General features: G+C 46.7%; 1 protein-coding gene and 1 non-coding gene across 2 annotated transcripts; one reads left to right on the plus strand and one right to left on the minus strand.

Annotated features, from left to right (window-relative positions):
* Positions 1-4,270: 4,270 nt before the first annotated feature.
* LOC112444562 (small Cajal body-specific RNA 11) lies at positions 4,271-4,403 on the minus strand. Its single transcript, XR_003032914.1, has one exon. It is a non-coding gene; the product is annotated as a small Cajal body-specific RNA 11 (non-coding RNA).
* Positions 4,404-11,661: 7,258 nt separating this feature from the next.
* FRAT1 (FRAT regulator of WNT signaling pathway 1) lies at positions 11,662-17,634 on the plus strand. The gene has a single exon (XM_002698415.6). It carries the CDS (start codon positions 11,840-11,842, stop codon positions 12,665-12,667), a length of 828 nt encoding a protein of 275 aa, XP_002698461.1. The 5' UTR covers positions 11,662-11,839; the 3' UTR covers positions 12,668-17,634.
* The last annotated feature ends 5,266 nt before the right edge of the window (positions 17,635-22,900 follow it).

The following is a 22,900-nucleotide window of genomic DNA, read 5'->3' on the forward strand; positions in this document are numbered from 1 at the left end:
ATCTGGAATACCCATTCTCTCCCCCTTTCCTTGCCAACTAACTTGTATTTGTTATGATAGTCTTTGAAATCAACATTTTAATGGCTTTTTAATCACCTGTTTATATTTAGTTCTTTTATTTTTATATTGTTTAATAATACAAGTAATACATGAAGACACAGTCCTTGTTTAAAAAAATACAAATAATTCTTGTCCCTCCTTTAAGAAACCCCTATTTTCTGTTTGATGTGTGTTCATTCAGATCTTTTTCTATGCAATACGTTTATTCAACAAATATTTATTGAGTGCCTACAACGTGCCAGTCACTGTTCTAGGCCTGAAAATACAGCATAACAAAAGAACGTCACTCATGATTTCTCATTCTACTGGTAACACATACATACACAGAGAAATACATAATTTTAAGTTTTAGATAATGCTGTACATATTGTACTTAGACTTGCATCTTAGAGATTTTTCCATGTCAGAACACCTAGATCTGCTATAACTCTTTCAACTTTTTCTTATGGTTGAGCCTCGAAGCTTGTGGGATCCTAGTTCCTGGACCAGGAATCAAACCCATACCCTCTAAAGTAAAAGCCTGGAGTCCTAACCTCTGGACTGCCAGGGAATTCCCTGCCATTAATCTTTTGAACTGCTATGTAGTATTCCATCTTATAGACGTTCCCTGGTTTATTTAAACCATCCCCTGCAGATGTACATTCAGATTTATGTCAATCTGGATCGCAAGCTCTGGAAACTAACTTTGGCTAACATAACAGAAACTGGATTCATTGGAATTAAACTAGGTTGAAGAGCTGGCAAGAAGGAAGGGGGCTAAGGAACAGTAAACCCAGCCAAGGTCAGTCCATTTAGTGCCACTTGACTCTCAGCAGTCACCCCTCTGCTGAAGGGTCTCCAAGTCACCCCCCTGGAGAGGCAGAGTCATCAGAAGAACATCCGATTGACCTGGCCGAGGTCATTTGCCTCTACCCTTCTTCCTGGGGGAGGGCTCTGTCTCCCAGCAAAGCTCACCCAGTGGGGGATCACCGGCAAAAATGGGGAAAAATTAAAGGACAAATGTGTGCTACAAATCATTCCCAATAGTTTACTTCCTGGGGCACTAGGTTACTCTGGGCTGGGGCAAAGCTTAACCCTTCAGTCTCCTTCAGACACACTAAAGACTAACATCTACATATTTCACATGTTGGGGGAAAAAAAAAAAAAAAAAAACTGTCCAGCTTTGCTATGGAATCCTCTTCAAAAATTGGCCACAGGGCCAGAAATCCGGGGAGGGAACTCAGTGAGGGGAATGAGAGGAACCGGTTCTAAACAGCTAAAAACAAACTAGATCGGGGCTGGAACCCCAGAGTGAAAGTTCTGGCTAGGTCATTTTCCCTAGCCAGGACCACAAGGTCAGAGTTAAGAAGCTGGCAGAGAAGAGGACTGGAAGCTCACGCAGTCCTGAAGCATTACTCATTGGGAGTCACCATCTGGGGCTACAGTGTTGAATAAGCCATGGATCCTACACTTCAAAAACTCAGACTGTAGCTGGAGGGCAAGGGGGCCAGGCTGTCTGGGCCACAGCAAAGGCAAAGACCAAACTCTCTGAAAGCCTGAAAGTACCACAAGTAGCCAGGCTTGGCGTGGGGCAGAGTTGAGGGAGGTGGCAGTGGTCCTCAGTCTTGCAGGGTGAGTTGGAAAACCTACAAACCGAATGAATCGTTTTGAATTGGAATCTCTCTGGTGCTCTAATCAAAAACACCCCAGACCTCACGTAAGGAGGCCCCAGGTGCTGATGGTAAGTTTCAAAGGAGTAACATGTATGTGATGTTCAGAAATGGGCCAGTACATTATGAACTCTCTGTGCTGGGTGTTATCTCCACTGTCATGTGAGCTGAAGCTGGGAGGGATCCTTTTTCCTGCCATTATAACCTATTCTTGTGCAGGTTGTTTTGGTACACAGATAAATTTTGCACAGGATGCTTCTATAGCTACTAAGAAGAGTGAAGGTCAGCAAAGGCCTTATGACTTCCACACCTCTCTTGTCCTCTAGACAGGATCCTTCAGAGCCAGCTTCCAAGTGTCCCCCAGTCAAAATCAGAAAGTGAAGGAAACTGTTCTTTAGCCTCCTTAGGCCTCTGCAGTCATCTTCAACCACAGGATCTATCTTCTTTCAAGGATTTAGGAAGAGAGAGCTGCCTTGCTCATTCACACTTCAGCGTGAATTAAATCCAAAGGTACCTCTTCTGGAACATGTAAAGGACCAGTTTAATTGTGAAATAAAAGGCTCGTCACCCAGTTAAAATAATTTACAGGATAGTGTGAATTAGAAAACCTGAAAACCTTCTCAAGATTCAATCACTATGTCTCAGGTTACCATTTTGCAGCCTTTCTAGGTTTGTTTTTATTATTGATTAGTTTTGGCTTCTCCCACTAGACTGTAAGTTCTATGAGTTAAGGACTATATTTGGTTTTTGCTTATGTAGCTATTTTTGAATGAATAAAGGAATACGTGAACCAAATATATCAAAGAGGTATTAAGTAAAATAGTGAGGTTATACAGGTCTTATGGAAAAGCTGCTGCTGCTGCTAAGTCACCTCAGTCGTGTCCGACTCTGTGCGACCCCATAGACGGCAGCCCACCAGGCTCCTCCATCCATGGGATTTTCTAGGCAGGAATACTGGAGTGGGGTGCCATTGCCTTCTCCACATGGAAAAGCTACATCCCACCTATACTTGGACATAGGTCTTTGTTTCAAAGCACCAAGGATCTCTTTAGGGGTTCTCTGCTCCCCTATCCTCTGGGTTTTGGGTGGCACTGATGCTGTCTCTAAAGAGAGTGGACAAATTATTCTGGTCGGGCAATCAAAGGACTCTCTGGATTTTACAGTCCGGACCAACCCAAGTTAATACAGAAAGTATGTAGTAAGAGCCCCACTGGGTGAGCTGAATGGGGCGGGAAGGCAGAGGGCAGGAGGAACCATTCCCTGTTGGAGGCGGTTTGTAGCTGGACCAAGGAAGATTTAGACGGATAGAAATTTGGGGGAATGGTACTATCTGCAGAAAGAATAGGACCAAATACGGGGAGACAGGATCATGTTAGATACATGTGGAAGCTGGCAAGGGCCCAGAGTGAGAGGAGCAAAGGGCTTCAAAAGAAGGTTGGAAGAGTGGACCAGGACCAAGCCTTTGAGTTCTGGATACTATGTTAAGAAGCTAAGGGTTTTATTCAGGAGGTACTGTGGACCTATTCAGAGTTGGGGTGGTGGGTAACCTGAGCAAGACTGGGCATTAGGAAGTTGATCTGCCAGAAAAGTGGATTAAAGGGAAAGAGGGTAGGGCCCAGAAGCAACTTGCAGGAACCCTGATCTGAGTACAACTCATAGGCCTTGCCTGACTGGAATTGCCCGCCAAAGCACCCTTGCAGATTTTATTTAAATTTTATTTATTTACTTATATTCGGCTGTGCTGGGTCTTCGTTGCTGTGCAGGCTTTCCTCTAGTTGTGGTGAGTCGGGGCTGCTCTTTGTTGCAGTGCACGGGCTTCTCATGGCGGTGGCTTCTCCTGCTGGGAAGCACGGGCTGCAGGGCGCGTGGGCTCCGGTAGTTGCTGCAAGCAGGCTCTAGAGCACAGACTTAGCAGTTGTGGTGCACAGACTTAGTTGTTCCACCACACATGGAAGCCTCCCAGACCAGGAATTGAACCCTTCATTGGCAGGCAGTTTCTTAACCACTGGACCAGCAGAGAAGTCCTAACGTCTTTTTTTGAAATACCGAACTATGCTACCCTGTGTCTCCTGATTTTCAATGTTGTTGACACCCAGGCATCCAGACACACACACACACACACACACACACAAAGCCTCTGCAGGTCTTGAGACTGCCTTCCTCTGATACCTGCAGCCAGTCATTCTGCAAGTTCGAGCATCTACTTTTCTATTCTCACTGCCATGGTTTGGCAAGGGCAGTACTGCCCTTTCTGCAGTCCCAGAAACAGGAGCACTAACTGCATCAGCCTATGTAGGATCACCCTAATAGTCCCTGTAGAGATGTGTTCCTACATGGCCACTTTTTACCTATGATCAAAATACAATGAGAGTGTAATGGCTCCTTGTCTTTTCATCTCTTCATTCTTTCTATTTTTTAAAATGTATTTAGATTGCACACAACTCACGTCATGTAGGATCTTAGCTCTCCGATGAGGGGTCAAACCCATGCGCCCTGCATTGGAAGTACAGAGTCAACCACTGGACTGCCAGAGAAGTCCCCCACCCTTGACTTTTTTTTTAACTGTCCCCTCACAGCAGCCCTATTCTTAGGACAGCCCTCCTAAACTACTGAGAGGGAGACTGCTGTGTATCCTGACAGCCTCCCCTGTTAAAACTGAGCACAGGGAAGCAGAGAAAGCATAAGCCAGGACCACATCTCTCCATTCTTTATTCCTGTTCTGATGGCAGATCTGACTGGGCCAAGCATAACCCAAAATCCATCAGAGACACTCACAGTCCTTCAGTTTTTTCCACTGAGTCTCAGAACTACCCCCAGCAATCTTCGGTAAACTTCTCCATAGCTTATACATTCTAAACAATTCCTCGAAACTATTTGCGTTCGTTTCCTAGGGCTGTTGTGATAAATTATCACAAACTTGGTGACTTAAGACAACAGAAACTTGTTTTCTCACAGGTTTGGAGGCCAAAAGTCTGATATAAATAAGGTGTCCATTGGCAGGGTCAGTTCCTTCTTGGGGACTCAGGGGGAGCAGCTTTCTCTTGGCTTCTGTAGTTGCTGGCAGTCCTTGGTGTTCCTTCGCCTGTGGTAGCATCACTCTAACCTCTGCCTCTGTCCATACATGGCATCCTCCTGTGTGTCTCTGTGTCCAGATTTCCCTCTTTTTAAAATATTTATTTATTTGTTTTTGGTTGTGCTGGATCTTCATTGCTGCGGGAAGGCTCTCTCTAGTTGCAGTGAGTGGGGGCTAGTCTCTAGTTGCGGTGTTCAAGTTTCTCATTGCTATGGCTTCTCTTGCTGTGGACGGAGCACAGGCTCTAGGTGCTCGGGCTTCAGTAGCTGCAGCTCACTGGCTCTAGAGCAAGGGCTCCGTAGATATGGTGTGTGGGCTTAGGTGCTCCGCAGCATGTGGCATCTTCCCAGACCTGGGATCGAACCCATGTCCCCTGCATTGGCAGGCGGATTCCTAGCCACTGTACCATCAAGGAAGTCCCCAAACTTCCCTTTTTTAAAAGGACACTAGTCACTAGTTGACGGCCCACCCTAATCCAATTTGACCTCATCTTAAATTGATTACATCTTCAAGGACCCTGTTTCCAAGTAAAGTCACATTTACAGATTGTCATTGGACACAAATTTGGTGGTGGCTGTTGTTTAGTCGCTAAGTCGCGTCCTACTCTTTTTCGACCTCCATCAACTGTACCCATTAGACTTCTGTTCATGGAATTTTCCAGGCAAGAATACTGGAGTGGGTTGCCATTTGTTACTCTAGGGGATCTTCCTGACCCAGGTCAGACCCATATCTTTTGTGTCTCGTGCATTGGCAGGCAAATTCTTTAACACAGCACCACCTGGGAAGCCCCATGAATTTGGAGGGGATCCTATTCAACTCAGTACACTACTCAAGTCTCCACCCCCGGGGCCACATCCCTCAAAACTTTTCCAATCTTGAGTCCTTTCTACTTTTATAAATGGCAAAATAGTCCACATTACTGCATCACTGTTAGCCCAATCCTTTAATCCATTTTAACTACTGAGTTACAGACCTAACTGTTCCTAGCACCCTGTTTAGCCTGTGGGCAGTTATCTTTCCCAGCCTATAAGCAGCCTCTAAGACATTTTCAAATTTTGCCTTCCCTTTGTTTCCAGCTTTCTCAGCTGCTACTCTACAGAGAGGTGTTTAATAACTCATTAGCACTTTTTTGCATCTCAATGTGAATCCCCTAAATCTCTTAAATTTTCTCTGTACAAATTCCTCCTCCCTGACCAACCCAGCTTCTAGAGCCTCTGGTCTGGGGGGCAATGAAAGGAGGGGTATAGGAGCAAGCCTGTGTCGGCTTTCCTGTTTCCGAGGCCCATTGCTCAAGGATGCTGTTGACCTCAAAAACAGTCGCAAGTCTTACTCCTCCCATATAGTTTGAAATCCTCCACAGTGGGCAAGAATGTAGTCAACCCGCAGCAGGCTGTCTACATCTTTTTAACACTGGATTGTGAATCTACACCACTGCCCTGTCAGGCATTAGACAACATTAGACAATACTTCCTCCTGCCTTCCTTCGCAACAGTCAGCCCAGAGCCCCCTGTGCCCTGGCCAATTCTAAAAGAAGTCACAAAAGTAGTTGCTCCCTTTCTGTGGCTTATTTTTTTTTCTCTAACATTTTACTCTAAAATGTTCCAAACTGTCAATAAATTGGAAGGAATTTAATAGTGAACAACCCTATTACTCAGCACCTAGATACTACCATTAACATTTCTTAGCATTTAAAAAATTGAGCTATACTTCACATAACAGAAAACTCACTTTAAAGTGGCTTTTGAAGTGTACACTGTGGGGCATTCTCTGGTAGTCCGGTGGTTAGGACTCCATGCTTCCACTGCAAGGTCTGAGGTTCGATCCCTGTTCGGGAAACTAAGATCCCACAGTTGCACAGCAAAATAAGTAAATAAATAAAATTAAGTGTAAACTTTTGAAGTGTGTGCTTTAGTGGTTTTAAGTGTATTCACTATGTAGTACAAACATCACCACTAATTCCAGAACATTTTTGTCACCTCAAAAGAAATCTCATGCCCATTATTAGTCTTAATTCCCCTCTCTTCCCAACCTCTGACAGCTACTAATCCACTTTCTGTCTGTACAGATTTGTTTATTCTGGAAATTTCATATAAATGGAATCATACAATAGGTGGCCTTTTGTGTCTAGTTTCTTTAGCTTTTGTCTTCAGGGTTGACCCATCAGTCAGTTCAGTCGCTCAGTCATGTCCAACTCTTTCACCCATACTGTATATAGGTTCACCATACGGTAGCACATTCAGTATTTCATACCTTGTATGATCAATTACATTCCATTGTATGAATAGATAACATTTTATTCATCCACTCATTAGCTACTTAGCATTTAGGTTGTTCTACTTTGAGGCTATTATGAATAATGCTGCTGTAAACACTTGGGTACAACTTTTGGAATGACTATGTTTTCAAATTTCCCACGTATATACCTAGGAGTGGAATTGCTCGATTACACAGTGACATTAGCATGTCACTATACAGGCTTTATCGTATACCTGCCTGTCCTAACCATCCTTCTATCTATGTATCAATCCATCTCGCGGTTTTGGGCACTTGAGAATAAACTGCAAACATCAGTATACCTCACTCAGTGTGTCTATTAACTAGAAATCAATATTTGTGAACAGTTTTTTCTTTTCACGTAAAATTTACATACAATGAATTCTAACTGTAGGATTCAATGAATTTCCTGGGAAACCTGGAATCAAGATATCAAGATACAGAACATTCCCACCATGCCCTGAATTTCCTTCAGGACTCTTCCAAGTCAGCCCCTGCTACTGCCCCAACCTCTCCAAAGGCAATCAGTTTTCATAAATTAATTTTACTTGTTCTGGAACTTCATATAAGGAGGATTAAGCCATATATGGTCTTTTTTGTCTGGCTTCTTTCAGTTAACATACTGTTTTTGTTTTTTAAACATTTATTTATTTGGCTGCACCAGATCTTGGTTGCAGCACTCAGGATCTTCAGTCTTCACTGTGGCTTGCAGAATCTTTAGTTGTGGTATGTGGAATCTAGTTCCCTAACCAAAGATCAAACCCAGGACCCCCTGCATTGGGAGCATGGCATCTTAGCCACTGGACCACCAGGGAAGTCCAACTACCATACTGTTTTTGAGGTTCATTCATGTTACTGCCTGTAGCGATACTCCAGCCCTTTTTGTTACTGAAGACTATTTTGTCACCATCATCATGTGAATGTGCTATGGTTTATCCATTTGCCTGTTGATAAATCACTTATGCACTTTCCAATTTATGGCTTTTATGAATAAAGCTGCTATATTCATCTGCCTATAGGCCTTGACATGGACCTATGATTTCATTTCTCTTAGGTAAATATCTAGCTTTAGAGTTAAATCATAGGGCAGGGGTATGTTTAGTTTTGTAAGAAACTGCCAGACCTTTTCTCAAAGTGGTTGTACCATTTTCACATACAGAACGATGCATGAGACTCACAATATTTTGAACCAAAAAAATCAAAACAAAAATTCTAAACTGCTAATTATTTTCATTTTAAAATTTTAATTAAGTTCAGAATATTATAGCTAATAACTGGCTGTGCTGACCACTCTCAAATGACTAATGATTATAAATGAGGGAATGTCTTCAATTTACATAAGGTATACGTCAATTATAACTCAAGTAAAGAGAAATGACCCATTCATAATAAAAAACACTCAACAAATGAGAAAAAGAAGGGAACATCCCCAACCTGACAAAAGGCCATTTATGAAAACCTAGAGCCAACATCCAGAGAAGGCGATGGCACCCCACTCTAGAACTCTTGCCTGGAAAATCCCATGGACGGAGGAGCCTGGTAGGCTGCAGTCCATGGGGTCTCGAAGAGTCGGAGACGACTAAGCGATTTCACTTTCACTTTTCACTTTCATGCATTGGAGAAGGAAATGGCAACCCACTCCAGTGTTCTTGCCTGGAGAATCCCAGGGACGGGGGAGCCTGATGGGCTGCCGTCTATGGGGTCGCACAGAGTCGGACACGACTGAAGTGACTTAGCAGTAGCAGCAAAGCCAACATCATATTTAATAGTAAAAGACTGAATACTTTCCTTTAAGATCAGGGACAAGACAAGGATGTCTGCCCTCACCACTTCTCTTCAACCTTGTTCTAGAGGTTTCAGCCAGAGAATTAGGCAGGAAAAACAAAAGCCATCCAGATTAGAAAGAAATAAACCTTCATCTGTCTGCAGATGATATGATCTTGTATACAGAAAATCCTAAGGAATCCACTAAAATAAGGTGATGATTTTTAAGACGTCCTGTAGAAGTCCAGCATTCCAAGATTTAAAAATTCATTTGCTTTCTTCATACTGCCTCTTCCTTTATTCTCACATTCTTCCCTCCAAACTTGACAAAAACAAGCCCAACTCTTTTTTAACAACTTCCCACCTCTTCCCTCCATCCCACTCCTCCTTAAAGGTTTGCTCCTTTTATTATCATCTTGGAACTGCCCACAAAGACCCTTGTTTCTACTTACCTGGATTCCCAGGCTCCAGTTTTTTTCCAAATAATGCTAATCTCCTGCTCCATATTTTAAAGTAGTTCTCTACTGCCTGGCTTCTGTGTTTGTATGTGTGTACTTTGTGGCTAATTGTTAAAACAGCTTTATTGACATGTAATTTACATGCAAAAAACGCTCTCATTTAAATGAGTTTTTACCCTCAGAATGGGAGAAAATAATAGCAAAGGAAACAATTGACAAAGGATTAATCTCCAAAATATACAAGCAGCTCATGCAACTCAATGCCAGAAAAACAAACAACCTATTCAAAAAGTGGGCAGAAGACCTAAACAGACATTTCTCCAAAGACACACAGATGGCTAATAAACACATGAAAAGATGCTCAGCATCACTCATTATTAGAGAAATGCAAATCAAAACCACAATGAGGTATCACCTCACGCCGGTCAGAATGGCCATCATTTAAAAGTCTACAAACCATAAAAGCTGAAGAGGGTGTGGAGAAAACAGAAACCTCTTGCACTTTTGGTGGGAGTGAAAATTGATACAGCCACTAATAGAACAGTACGGAGATTCCTTAAAAGACTAGGAATAAAACTACCAGATGACCCAGCAATCCCACTACTGGGTATATATCCTGAGGAAACCATAACTGAAAAACATACATGTACCCCAACATTCATTGCAGCACTATTAACAATAGCTAGGACATAGAAGCAACATAGAAGCAATCTAGATGTCCACTGACAGACGAATGAAGAAGTTGTGGCACATACACACAATGGAATATTACTCACCTATAAAAAGGAATGCATTTGAGTCCATTCTAATGAGGTGCACGAACCTAAAGCCTATTATAAAAAGTAAAGTAAGTCAGAAAGAGAAAAATAAATATTGTATATTAACACATACATATGGAATCTAGAAAAATGGTACTGATGAATCTATTTGTAGGGCAGCAATGGAAACGCATACATAGAGAACAGACTTTGGACACATGGAGGAAGGAGAGAGTGGGACGAATGGAGAGAGTAGCATGAAAACATATACATTACCATATATAAAACAGCCATTGGGAATTCGCTGTAGGACTCAGGGAACTCAAATCACTCTGTGATAATCTAGAGCAGTGAGATAGGGTGGGAAGTGGGAGGGAGGTTCAAGAGGGAAGGGACATATGTATATCTATGGATGACTCATGTTGATGTATAGTAGAAACCAACACAATATTGTAGAGCAATTATTCTTCAATAAGATATTGTTCAGTTGCTAAGTTACGTCCAACTCGTTGCAACCCCATGAACTCCAGAACACTCCATGAACTCCAGGACAGGGTTCCCTGTCCTTCACTATCTCCTGGAATTTGCTCAAACTCATGTCCATTGAGTCAATGATTAAATTAAAAATAAAATTTTTAAAAATAAATGATTTTTAGAAAATTTACCGAATTGTGCAACCATTACCATAATCCCTTTTTGGAATATTTCAATCACCCTGTTACTATCCCTCCCCAATGTTCAGAAGTTAGGCCTGAGGGGTTTTGGGATTTTTACAGGTTTTAAAACTCCAAACAATACGATGATAAAGAATCGTTTTCTATCTCTCTTTTAAAAAATGAAGTCTTGGTTAATCATTAAACCAACCAGGATATCTTGGAGGTTTACCATGGCCCTGTCTCCATTTCCATCCAAATAGCTGACCATTTTCCTCTCCTGCTACCCACCTCAGAAAGGATACTCCCCTACTGGGTTGAGTCACTCTTAGAAGAACTTTCTAGCTCGCCGCTCCTCCCAAGACGAGCAACCTCCTCTACAGTCTCTGTCCAGGTCCCCACATACCCACGCTCCCGATCAAAACAACATTAATCAGTGGCTTTTCTTTGCCAATTTCCAATCCGCCACCCCCATCGCACCACAGGGTCCCCTTCTTCCTTTTCATCTGTCAGCCTCGTTTCCCAAATCTCCAGACAGATCCCTAGCCTGACGCCTTCTCTCCATCACTTGCCTCACTCACGCTGCCATCACTTCCCAAATGCCGGCATCCCTAACCTCAAAAGCGTAAATGCCAAAACCAGACAAGTTGACGCGCCTAGAGAAGTGTGTGGGTGTGTGGGTGTAAGTGTCTGTGCTTGTGTGTGGAAGAAACCAACAGAGGCCACGCCGGTGTCCATCTTCTGGAAATGTCAATCATGCCAGGCTCAGAGAGCGAAGATCGGCTCCCCACTTCCCACCGCAGACAGCATTCAGAGATGTAAAGCTCAGAGGCAGCAAGGCTTCACCCAGGACTCTTGCCCAGAGGTTGCCCCGGCCCCCAAATGTACGGAGCACCCCTCCCCGGCGCGGTGGTAGGGCCCGGCGGCGACGTCACCCATTGTTTACAAATCAACCCGAGCCGGTAGGATTCCGGCTCCCGCGGCTGCAGGCGCGCGGCGCGAGTGCCTGGCGGGCTCCGGCTTCCGCGTCCGCCCGGGCTCCGGCTTCGGCCTCGGCACCGCGCCCGGTTCCGCCGCGGCCCACGGAGCCCCCGGGACAGCCGAGCCGCCAGCGACTCCCGCACAGCTCCGGGTGCCGGCGCGGGGGGCCATGCCGTGCCGGAGAGAGGAGGAAGAGGAAGCCGGCGAGGAAGAGGAGGAGGAGGACAGCTTCCTACTGCTGGAACAGTCGGTGACTGTGGGCGGCTCGGTTGAGGTGGACCGGCTGGTGGCCCAGATAGGCGAGACGCTGCAGCTGGACGCGGCGCAGGACCGCCCTGCCTCCGCGTGCGCGCCCCCGGGGCCGCCACTGCAGCCCCCGCGGTCCCCGGCGGCGGTGAGAGCGGACAAGGCCCGCGCCCCAGCGCAGCCGCTGCTTCTACCGGCCGCGTCGATCGAGGCTGGGGGCCCGGCGCCCCTGGGGGCCTTGCGCTGCGCCCTTGGAGACCGCGGCCGCGTGCGGGGCCGGGCTGCGCCCTACTTTGTGGCGGAGCTCGCCGCAGGCCCCACCGCGCTGTCCCCATTGCCCCCTCAGCCCAGCCTTGATGGGCCTTTGGGAGCAGACAAACGGGGTTCCCCGCAGCCCCTGTCGGGCCCTTGCCGGCGAGGTTGGCTGCGGGACGCCGCTGCCTCCCGCCGCCTCCAGCACCGACGCGGGCTACAGCCTCCAGCCCGCAACGGCGACGACGACCCGCACCGGCTCCTGCAGCAGCTCGTGCTCTCGGGGAACCTCATCAAGGAGGCCGTGCGGAGGCTCCATTCGCGACGGCTGCAATTGCACGCAAAGCTCCCCCAGCGCCAGCTCCTGGGCCCTCTGTCGGCCCCAGTGCATGAGCCCCCTTCGCCCCGCAGCCCTCGCGCGGCCTGCAGCGACCCCGGCGCGTCCGGGAGGAGGGCGCAGCTCAGAACTGGCGACAGCGTTCTAGTCCCCGGCAGCTAACACCTCGAGTGGCCACTGCGCGAGCCTCTGCCTGAAGGGCAAGGGGTTCCCCTGAGGGCTATATCTCTACTCAAACTGGTGAAGTCGCACTTCTGGAAACGGGAAAATACCTTATATGAAGATTAGGAATCGAAAAATTGAGAATGTGTTCGCGGGAACTGAGGTCTAGGGCCCCGACGTGGTTGACTTCGTTGGTCCCACTGAAGGCAGATTACAAAGTGTACCCCAAGCTCGCAGTCAGTAGGACTCCTCGTTGGTGTGACCAGCCCTGGTGGCGCAGCGTGCAGTTCCACGCAGCCTCTGGGGTCCTCCAACCTGGCAACCATGTGGCCGGAGTCCAAGCTTCTCAGGATCGCGGAGCGCCCAAAGGACAAGGATGATCCAGTTACTTGCTTTACCTTTCCAAGGCTGGTTCCTGATTCACTTTAAGAGAGGGGAACATTTATAGATCATTTAAGGGAGTACCTCAAACTGCCAGACTTGAAATTTTACGACACTTTAAAAAAAACAAACGTATCTCGTGTGTTTTGAGGTGCTTGTTCTTGGTATAAAACACGCGGCACCGTGAAAGGACATTTTGGAGAACTGAATAGAAGTAACCTTTTCTCTGCACACCCCCACCCCCACCAGCTTTGCAACTGTCTGCGTTTCTCAGAGCAGCGGGGGAAGGCGGAGCGCCCGGGATGCTAATTGGACGTGGGGGTGAGAGGTCCTGGGGAAAGATGAGGGCGCGGAGTGAACCCGCGGTCCTCTTAAATGTGTATTTTCACAGTCTGTCCGCCCCTCCTCGGGTTCAAGGTCACCATTTCCTGGGCGCAAACGAGATTGCGGGGCTCTAGCAGGGCAGAGTCACCCGGTTCTGCCTGTACTGGGAGTAGTACGCGGTGTTTTGCAAGTGCTGGAGTCTCCTGAGGACACGGGCACCGCTGCCACCGCGGGTTGAGGGAGGTGGCGACGTGCTAGGCGCCGGTGCCTCCTGCGGGCGGCCGCGCCCCGGGCTTTGACGGAAACTGCCCGGAGAAGTGGCCTCGAGTCCCTCCTCTTCCCCTCCGCTCTGCTGTCCAACTCTAGCTGGTGGCGCTGCCGCTCCTGGGGGCCCAGGCTGGGGGCTGGGAGACACCACGTGATGGGGCACTCCAGGGACACACAGCCTAGCGCAGCAGCTTATAATGGGCTCTCCGGGGCCATTTGCAATAACAGCTGCAATTCCCTGGATAGATGGAGTTGATTTCCTCCCTCTGCCCCTCCCCCAAGCCATGCCAGCTTGCCTTTGTAAGTGAAGGAAACCGAGTAAAAAAATGTGACCCTCCGAATGGAGAAGCTGCAGAATTTGCCATTGTGAACCTGGTGAAGTGCTCGTAACATAATGTTAACGCAGTCTAAAGGCTCTAAGACGGTATTGTTGATGTTTTAGTTTTATAAGATTCAATGGCATGTTCGTCATCCAGATGTGGCTATTGACATACCTACACTTCGCACCGGAGTGTCTGGAATTGTGGCTATCCTGATTATAGGATGTTAACTTAACTGAAATATCTGTTTTTAATAAATGTGTTGGGTTTTTTGTTTGGTTTTATTTTATACTTGGCGGCAGTGGGAAGGATGCACAGAACACATTTCTCTGATCTCCATAAACATGAAAACACTTGAAATCCTTGTCAGGCCTGGCTTGTGGATGGTAATTAGAGCGCCTTTGTGTCTGAGCAGCTCCCTAGTTAGGGTCTGCGCCGGCTGGGTGTGTATTGGTGCTGGCATGAAATTAAATGAAAGTGAGGTCAGGATTTGGACCAGTCCCATTCACTAAAACCTTAGAGCTTCTGGATTACTAGTCAGTGCTGGAGAAGCTGCCCCTGACTGTATTAGCAAAGGACATCAGATCAGTCAGTCACTGCAGATTGGAAAGCTTATCGCTTTTTTCTTTCTACTGTGGTCATTAAGTGGACTTGTTCCACAAGGTGGCCCTTTAAGAGCTGGGGTCAGCTCTTGGTTAGGGGGTACTCAGGGTGCAAAGGTGTAGTGGGAAAGCTGCCTGGGGGGGGGGGGCGGGGAGGGGTATGAAGGGACTCCTCTCTTTGCCCTTGGCACATTTACTCACAGTTTCTCCCCAGCAGCCCATCTCTATCCCTCCCCGTTCTCAGTTACTTCAGTCTGTTTCCTCCGGGAAGAAGCCATGCTGGACAACAGGGCATCCAGAGTTCAAGTCCCCTTATTAAATGGGGACCTTGGACAAGTTGCTTAACCTCTATGGGCTTCAGTTGCCCCATTTGTATAACAGATGAAAAATGAGATGATAAGAAAACGAGTTCCTTGTGACTGGCACATCCTGGAGATAAAATAGTCTAGTCCCTACCCCTTCCTTCCCAGGACTGTCCCTTGGTAGCCAATCGACTGCGTCCTTGGTTTGTCATGAAACAAGGGCACGCTGTGATCCGAAGAGTGCTTTCTGGATAGAATGCTACATGATTTAGAACCCTGATTTCCTAACTCCCTTTTGGACTCAATGCCTATTGTTTATACCTCCTCATTCTCTCCCTCCAAATGCACACACAGACCCTAATGGTAACTGCAGAGTACACCAAGGCAGCCATCTCCCTCAACCTCCCCAGGAAGGGCTGTGGGGGAGTCAGTCCTGTGCTACCCAGCAAGAGAATGGTGACTCTGGAGGCTCTAATACAAACTGAAGAGGGATGGGGGGCGGGCTCCAATAATGCAGTGGGCTATCACCTCCAGGCACTGAGCAAGAGGAAACTGATCAGCTGTCAACTTCCCCTGGCATTGGAGAAGCCCTAAGGTCCTTGCTTCTTAACATGGGTGGTATTCTTGGAGGTCAGAGTTAGGAGCAATCCAGGGTCAAGTTGGCCATGATTCAATACCACTGCCCAAACCATGCTGGCTTCTTGTAAAGATGGTTAAGGCTAGATTCAACTATAGGGTTCATGTAATACAACCCCCTTCTTCAAAAAGGAGTACTGGAGAAAACTAATGCCTACCATGAGGTACTTTAACTGCACTGTGCTTAGTGGCTCAGTCTATCTGTCTCTGTGACCCCATGGGCTGTAGCCTGCCTGCCTCCTCCGTCCATGGGGATTCTCTAGGCAAGAATACTGGAGTGGGTTGCCATGCCCTCCTCCAGGGGATCTTCCCAACCCAGGGATTGAACCCAGGTCTCCTGCATTGCAGGCAGATTCTTTACTGTCTGAACCACCAGAGAAGCCCAAGGATACTGGAGTGGGTAGCCCTATCCCTTCTCCAGGGGATCTTCCCAACCCAGGAATTGAACTGGGGTCTCTTACTTTGTAGGCGAATTCTTTACCAGCTGAGCTACTGGGGAAGCCTTAACTGCACTACAACCCTATAACTGTCACTGTCCATTTTTTAAAATGCTGCAAGGTCTTACTAGTCACCCCCAAGACCTTTCTGGGGATAAGTCAGGGTTTACATAATTTAAAAAAATTAGACCATTTTATACGTAGAAAGGGGCTTCCCAGGTGGCACAGCGGTAAAGAATCCGCCTGCCAATACAGGAGATGCAAGAGACTCGGGTTCAATCTCTGGGTCAGGAAGATCCGCTGGAGAAGGAAATTGGCAACTCACTCCAGTATTCTTCTTGCCTAGGAAATCCCATGGACAGAGGAGCCTGACAGGTTACAGTCCATGGGGTCACAAAGAGTCAGACACGACTGAGTGGCATAGGTGGAAAAATAGTTGGAAGGGGGCAAGGCAGAATGACCTAGAAAGTCATTTACAAAGTCCAATATCTGACAGAATCTAGAAACCAGGTCTTTGGGTTCCCAGTTCAGTCCTCTTTCCAATAGCCTGATGCTATCACACACAGTCCGATACTGTTCACTGCGCAACTACTTACATAGACAATAATGTGATGACACCCCTGCAGCTGTCCAACGTGATGATCCTGCCACTGGAATCATGGAAAACCATGCCCCAGATACCTAGGCTGAGCTAGGGAAAGCTAGGTATGCGGTAACCATTTTCTCACGTTCAGCATCCTATGAAGACGGCTGTCCACAGAAAACAGCCTGGGTAAGATAAAAGACCAAAGCTATAAACTCAATGAAAAAAAAAAATACTAAATAAACTAAAACACAGAAATTGACAAATAAGTGACTTGGAGAAAAGAAAGCCATACTTCACAAATAACTCCAAAGTCTGCCACCCCAAGATTTCATTCTAAATTAGGTATAAATGCTACAATATTTGAATTCAATTTTACCATTTTTTTGCTCTTTCCTTTTCCAGCTCAGAAGCAGAAACATGGAGAGTACATCAGACACCACTTTCCTATCCAGCAAAGTCTGTGTCAAACCCTGTGATCCCTTCCTTCCAATCAGGAAAGAGTTACCCTGGCAACCAAATTACTAACTCACTCAATTAGCTCCCCACCACACACACCCTTCCACAATGCTCAGTAATCACAGAATGTCAGCCCCGGCAGAGCTCAGCGTTCAGTGGTCTAGTGCTACAGCCTCATTTAGAGATGGAAGCACAGAGAGGTTTCCCCTCTGAGGTACACTCCATTTGAACACTGAGGACACTGGTGCAGGCAAAGCAGCAAAACTCTCCCATGCAGCGCTTCCTCCTGGTTTTCCAACCATAACTGAAGACAGAACAAATGACCTGCCCATAACAGTGTTTCCCAGGAGGTGTAATAGATAAGAGCGTGGGCTGTGCAGGCAGCTCTGCATTGCTAGGGTGTGATTTCAGACAGGATCCTTAACCTCAGTCATCTCCATTAACTCATATGCATAATGGGGTAAGAAGAGCACCTACACTGGGATGTCCCTGATGGTCCAGTGGCTAAGACTCCACACTCCCAATGCAGGGAGCCTGAGTTCGATCCCTGGTCAGGGAACTAGATCCCATGTGCTGCAACTAAAAGATCTGGTGTGCTGCAACTAAGACCCAGTGCAGCCAAATAAATAAAAGTAAAAAAAAAAAAAAAAAAAAAAGCCCCTGCCTTGAAGAACTGAGTGAAGGTGAAATTAGATCTCTAATTTCACTCTAATAGCAAAACATCATTCCTGGAAGCTACTCCATTAAGATTACTACTTTAAGTCTTTTGTGGAAAAATCTTGCCTCTTAGTGACTTCTTCAATCTGTTTCTTCAAAGGCATTGATCTAATCCGAGGATAAGACGTTTCTTAAACATGCACTCCTGTTGCATAAAGTGCTAAAGGAAGTGTAGGTAGGTAGGTGGGTAGGTTTAGTCATTCAGTTGTGTCTGACTCTGCATCCCTGCGGACAGTAGCTTGCCAAGCTCCTCTGTCCATGGGATTTCCCAGCCAAGAAGACTGGAGTGGGTTGCCATTTCTTTCTCCAGGGGATCTTCCCAATCCAGGGATTGAAACTGGGGCAGGGTAAGGAAGGGAATACTTGTCTGCTGCTGCTGCTGCTGCTAAGTCACTTCAGTCATGTCCGACTCTGTGCAACCCCATAGATGGCAGCCCACCAGGCTCCCCCGTCCCTGGGATTCTCCAGGCAAGAACACTGGAGTGGATTGCCATTTCCTACTCAATGCATGAAAGGAAAAGTGAAAGTGAGGTCACTCAGTCGTGTCTGACTCTTAGCGACCCCATGGACTGCAGCCTACCAGGCTCTTCCGTCCATGGGATTTTCCAGGCGAGAGTACTGGAGTGGGTTGCCATTGCCTAGAAGAGATTTAATCGGAAGAGGGTGGAGGTCTTCTTCAAATGGAAACTTGAAAACAGCTCAGGACTGAGACCTGTACAGTAGGGGCAGTAGGGAATGTTAACAAAGGAAAGGGTTTGTGGGCAGAGCATCTGGAGGACACAGATGCTTAAATCCTCCATTCCCATCAGTGAAAGTGTGAGTCGCTCCGCTGTGCCCAAATCTTTGTGACCCCATGGACTGTAGCCTGCCAGGCTCCTCTGTCCATGGGACTCTGCAGGCAAGACTACTGGAGTGGATAACCCTTCCCTTCTTCAGAGGATCTTCCCAACCATTCCTATCAGAAACCCTTCTAATTCAAATTCAGCGCTCAGCTGAAGGTCTTCGTGCCTGCCCTGTCCACTCCCACCTACAATTTGTACTGAGAAAAAGGCAATGTCTTCAACAGGGGGTGATCTTCAAGTTCATCTTGTTCTCACTCTTCATTTTATTTACTGTCATTATAGGGTTATCTCAGGGGCTCATATGTGAATGTCTTCTTTTTCCAAAGAGATTATTTTATTCTTTGACAGCAGGACTGACAAGTTTCAGGCAGATTATCAGGCGACACAATTTGGGGGAAGGACTGGGGTGGAGAGGGAGCCTTTACTGTCGGTTGGATGCCTATATAGCATCCAGGCAACAAGAGATAAGGGTCTGGGCTCAGAGAGAAAGGAAAAGACAAGAAGGGACACATTTCAGAAAGAAAACGCATAGCCTTCAGCACAGTAGCAGGTAGCTGTTAAAATGAAGTCTCTGCCTGGGTCACAATCCTAGTTTTTTGTTTTTTTTTTTTAAAGCTCCTTCTTGTGATCATGGGCAGATTACTTCACCTCTCTCACCTCCAAGTCTGATAATAATAAAGTCCCTGCCTCATTGGGTTGGGAGGATTCATTGAGTTAATGATAGTAAAAATGTTTAGGCCACTGCCTGAAACATAGCTGCATTTAGTAACAACACCTGGGTATTGGCATTCAGTAAATATTTGCAAAGCAAACAAATGGGCAATTTCAACAGACTTGTGGAGGCTAAGAGAGTGCTTGGAGCACAGACGACGAATTGTGGTGTCTGGAGTTTGGAGAGGATGAAGTAAGACAGACAGCAACTAAAAAGGGAAATGAGAATCAAGGGAAGGTTTGCTAAAGCAGGGAAGACCTGCACTCGTCCAAATGCAGATAGAGGACATGGAAAGGAAGGAACTAAAGGGAAGACGCTATAAAGGATGAGGCTTCTAAAGGAGATAGGAAGGGATGGGGTGCTCAGTCTGCGTAGGTTTGAAGAGCAGGGCTTAGGGGACCTTAGAGGAGGATGTCCCCTGTGATAGCACTCTAAGTCACACACTATCCTACCACAGAGAGGCTGGGGACCAGTTGGCTGTTGAAACTGGATATGTTTTTGTGTGAACGAGTCTTTCTTCTCTGTACCATACGCTACAGCAGAATGAAATCTAAATCTGATATCAAGGAGCTTATTAACTACTCCCCCTCCTCAGCTGACTCAGGAGGTAAAATTCACCACCCCCCATTGATAGGCTGTTCAGGGAGTTTGTTTGACTTATTGATTTGGGTGGGTTAAAAAAGAATGACAAGCTGGTTATCACCTTGTTACCTTTGCCCTACCTTTTGCCCATTTCTGTTTTACTGTCTGAATTAGATTCGGTTTCCAAGGTTTTCCTGAAAATCTTCCCCTGACACCAGAGACATCACCACCTTTCTCCAAATTCACCATAAATAGGACTTCTCTTCAGCAGGGTTAAGCAGGGCAAGGATTCACAGTGTAGATGTTCAAAACACACTGCTTAATGGTGCTGATAAGGAGAAGTGGAATAACTTCAGGATTAAAGAAAGATAGTGAAGGCCACTGAGCAAGATCTGATTCCACATACTCTGGACCTGACCATGGAAGGTATATAGAGATCACGTACCTATAGCTCTGCATGTGTTTCTGTGTCTGCACCTGTGCATGTATGCAGATAACACACACCCAACTATCCCTTACAGTTCACCCTTTAGCCTCCCTTGGCCTCTAGGTTCTACTCTTCATCTTTGTAAAGTGCTTAGAACAGAGTCTGGCACTTGGTAAGTGCTATGTATACTGGTTGGTGTTCTTCCTTCCCAACCGACAGTGTCTCCCAGGCTCCATCCACCCATCCTAGCACTAAGCACCTAGTTTTTATCTTCAGCCCTGATCGCTCTTCCAACTCCTAATCATAGATGAGGCAGCGGGCTGCTGTTGCTGTAACTTCCCACATGAAACGCCTAATCAACCCCAACCCCCCACCACACACTCACACAACCAGCTTCTTACAACTTCCCTATTGCCCTTGTCCTTCTGGACTCAAGATTTGCAGAATGTTACCAGGGAAACCTAGGCCTCGGCTCCTTGAGCAGATAGAATTGTCTCAGCTCTGCCCCATGTCCATGTCCTTAGTTCTACCTATTCCTAGGGACTGGGAATATGCCAGCCACAATCCCCCCTGGGCCAAGTACTAGGAATGGGCTAGCCCAAGCTGCAACACGTGAAACGGCCATTGCCTCCTTTGCACAGAGACCCTTTCCCAGGCCCAGAGCCAGGACTCAGCTCTCTACAGCCTTTGCAAATGGTTGATCAGTAGCTGGGGCTGAGGTTCAGGAGGAAAAGTGTGGGTAGGCTCAGAAAGGAGGTTAAGAGATTTGACTTAAGAGCCATGAGTTCAGATTCTGTTCTACCACCCCCGATTCCTACCTCTCCCCAGTGTCAACAGTGAAGGGCCATCTTGTTAAAGGTCCCTGGCAGAGTTCTGCATGAATGGGGCGGTTTCCTTCTCTACCTTGCTTTGTCAGGGCCTGTAGATGCTCAGGTCCTTTGGTCCAGTCACCAGTCTAATTTCATTCCAGGCCATGCTGCAGATGCAGAAGACAGTTGCATCGGGTGAGACCTCACCATCTTGGCCTTATGCCCTCATCTTACAGAAGACAGAAGGTTCTAAAAAGAGCAGCCATTTACCATTGGTTATCTGTGCCTCTCTTAACGCAATTCCTATTAACTTATGTGAAGGTCTCAGCCCCAAACCTGTTTGCAGGCTCTTCCAGGATGTCTGAAACCTTGCATCATCCCGGATCCCTAGCGCCTTGCATGTATGTGGCTGGCCTGCAAGAAAACTCTGTGAGAATGGTGATGCTGCAGGGTTGAGGTATTTATTGGGTCAAGGTTCTTAAGGCTTAAATTCTCAAGGCTCTTAAGAATTTAATAAATTCAACATGGGAGAAAATGCCGTCAAAAACATCTTGTGGAGGTAGCACACCGCATGACTGGACGCCCTGATTAAGGACAGCAGGAGAACCTAGAGCCAGAGTGCCTAGGTTCAAACCCCAGCTCCTTATTAAAAGGTGGTGATTTCAGCAAATCACTTAATCTCCTGGACCTCAGTGTCTTCATTTATAAAAGGGAGAAAATAGTGCCTACATCATAACGAATAATAAAGCCGTGACGTAACGAACAGTACTTGGCACATGTGTCAAGTCCCAACCCCCGTAATGATAATAGCAGAGACAGATCATTTGGAAGGTGTGTGAAGGTGGCCTTCTAGAAGGCGTTCAGGAAAAGGGACTTATAAAATACGGAAGCAAAAGAGGTTGCAATGATCACAGTGGAGATCAAGGGGTGTCTTAAATGTTAGGACATGTGGAGGACATTGAAGAGACAAACAGGGGTCTGCTGAAAGAAGGCGGCGCAGTGGTGATAAGAATCAACAGTTATCATTTTTTCAGCCCTTAAGTGTTCCAGACATCTCAGGTCCTCATTACACTTAGCAGTACTGTTTTATAAATGAGAGAAGAAAAATGCAGAGCTGTCACTTACCTGGTATGACACACATGGCGAGCAGCAGGGCTGAGTCAAACTGAGTCACTGAGCACTAGCCTTCCCCTGCAGCCCATGTGGGAAATGCTGGGCAGGACAGGTGCCCCTGGGGCGAGTTAGCAGAGCTGGGCTGTACCAAGTAAGGCTTTCTTGGGGGAAGGGGGCCCATGCCAGGGGAAGATGGGATGGAGAGCAGGGGATCCAGGAGGGCCACTTTCATGAATTGAACTCTGCCTGCTCAAACCACACCAACTACCAAGGACATTGCTATAAAACCCTATTGTCAGAATTCTCTAGGCCACAGCTCAAGACTGGGTCAAATCTCAAAGATGAAAATAGTGAGGCTCTGTCTATACCCTCCCCATTCTTCAAACACAAAAAATTCAGAAAACTCACCTTCCTCCACCCTCTTTCAGGTACAGCAAATCACTTGGCCTCTGTCCTCCTTCCAGCCTAGAAAGTTTCTGGACTATGTTTTGATTCCACAAAAGGAGTTGAAAGCCCACCTAGCATGTTTTCTAAAACCTGGACTGAATTTTTGTGTCTTGTGGATTATCGACCCAGAAGCACTCTTGGACTGCAGCTCCACCAGTCTCCACCTCCCACCTCGACCCCCCCAAGGGCCCTCTCCATTATAACTTCATTAGGAAAGGTGTCACCTATGTGCTTTTCTTTCCCCCCGCCTTCCACCAAAAAGCCAAACCATGC

The sequence above is a fragment of the Bos taurus genome, chromosome 26, assembly GCF_002263795.3.
Source record: "Bos taurus isolate L1 Dominette 01449 registration number 42190680 breed Hereford chromosome 26, ARS-UCD2.0, whole genome shotgun sequence".
Lineage (NCBI taxonomy): Eukaryota > Metazoa > Chordata > Mammalia > Artiodactyla > Bovidae > Bos > Bos taurus.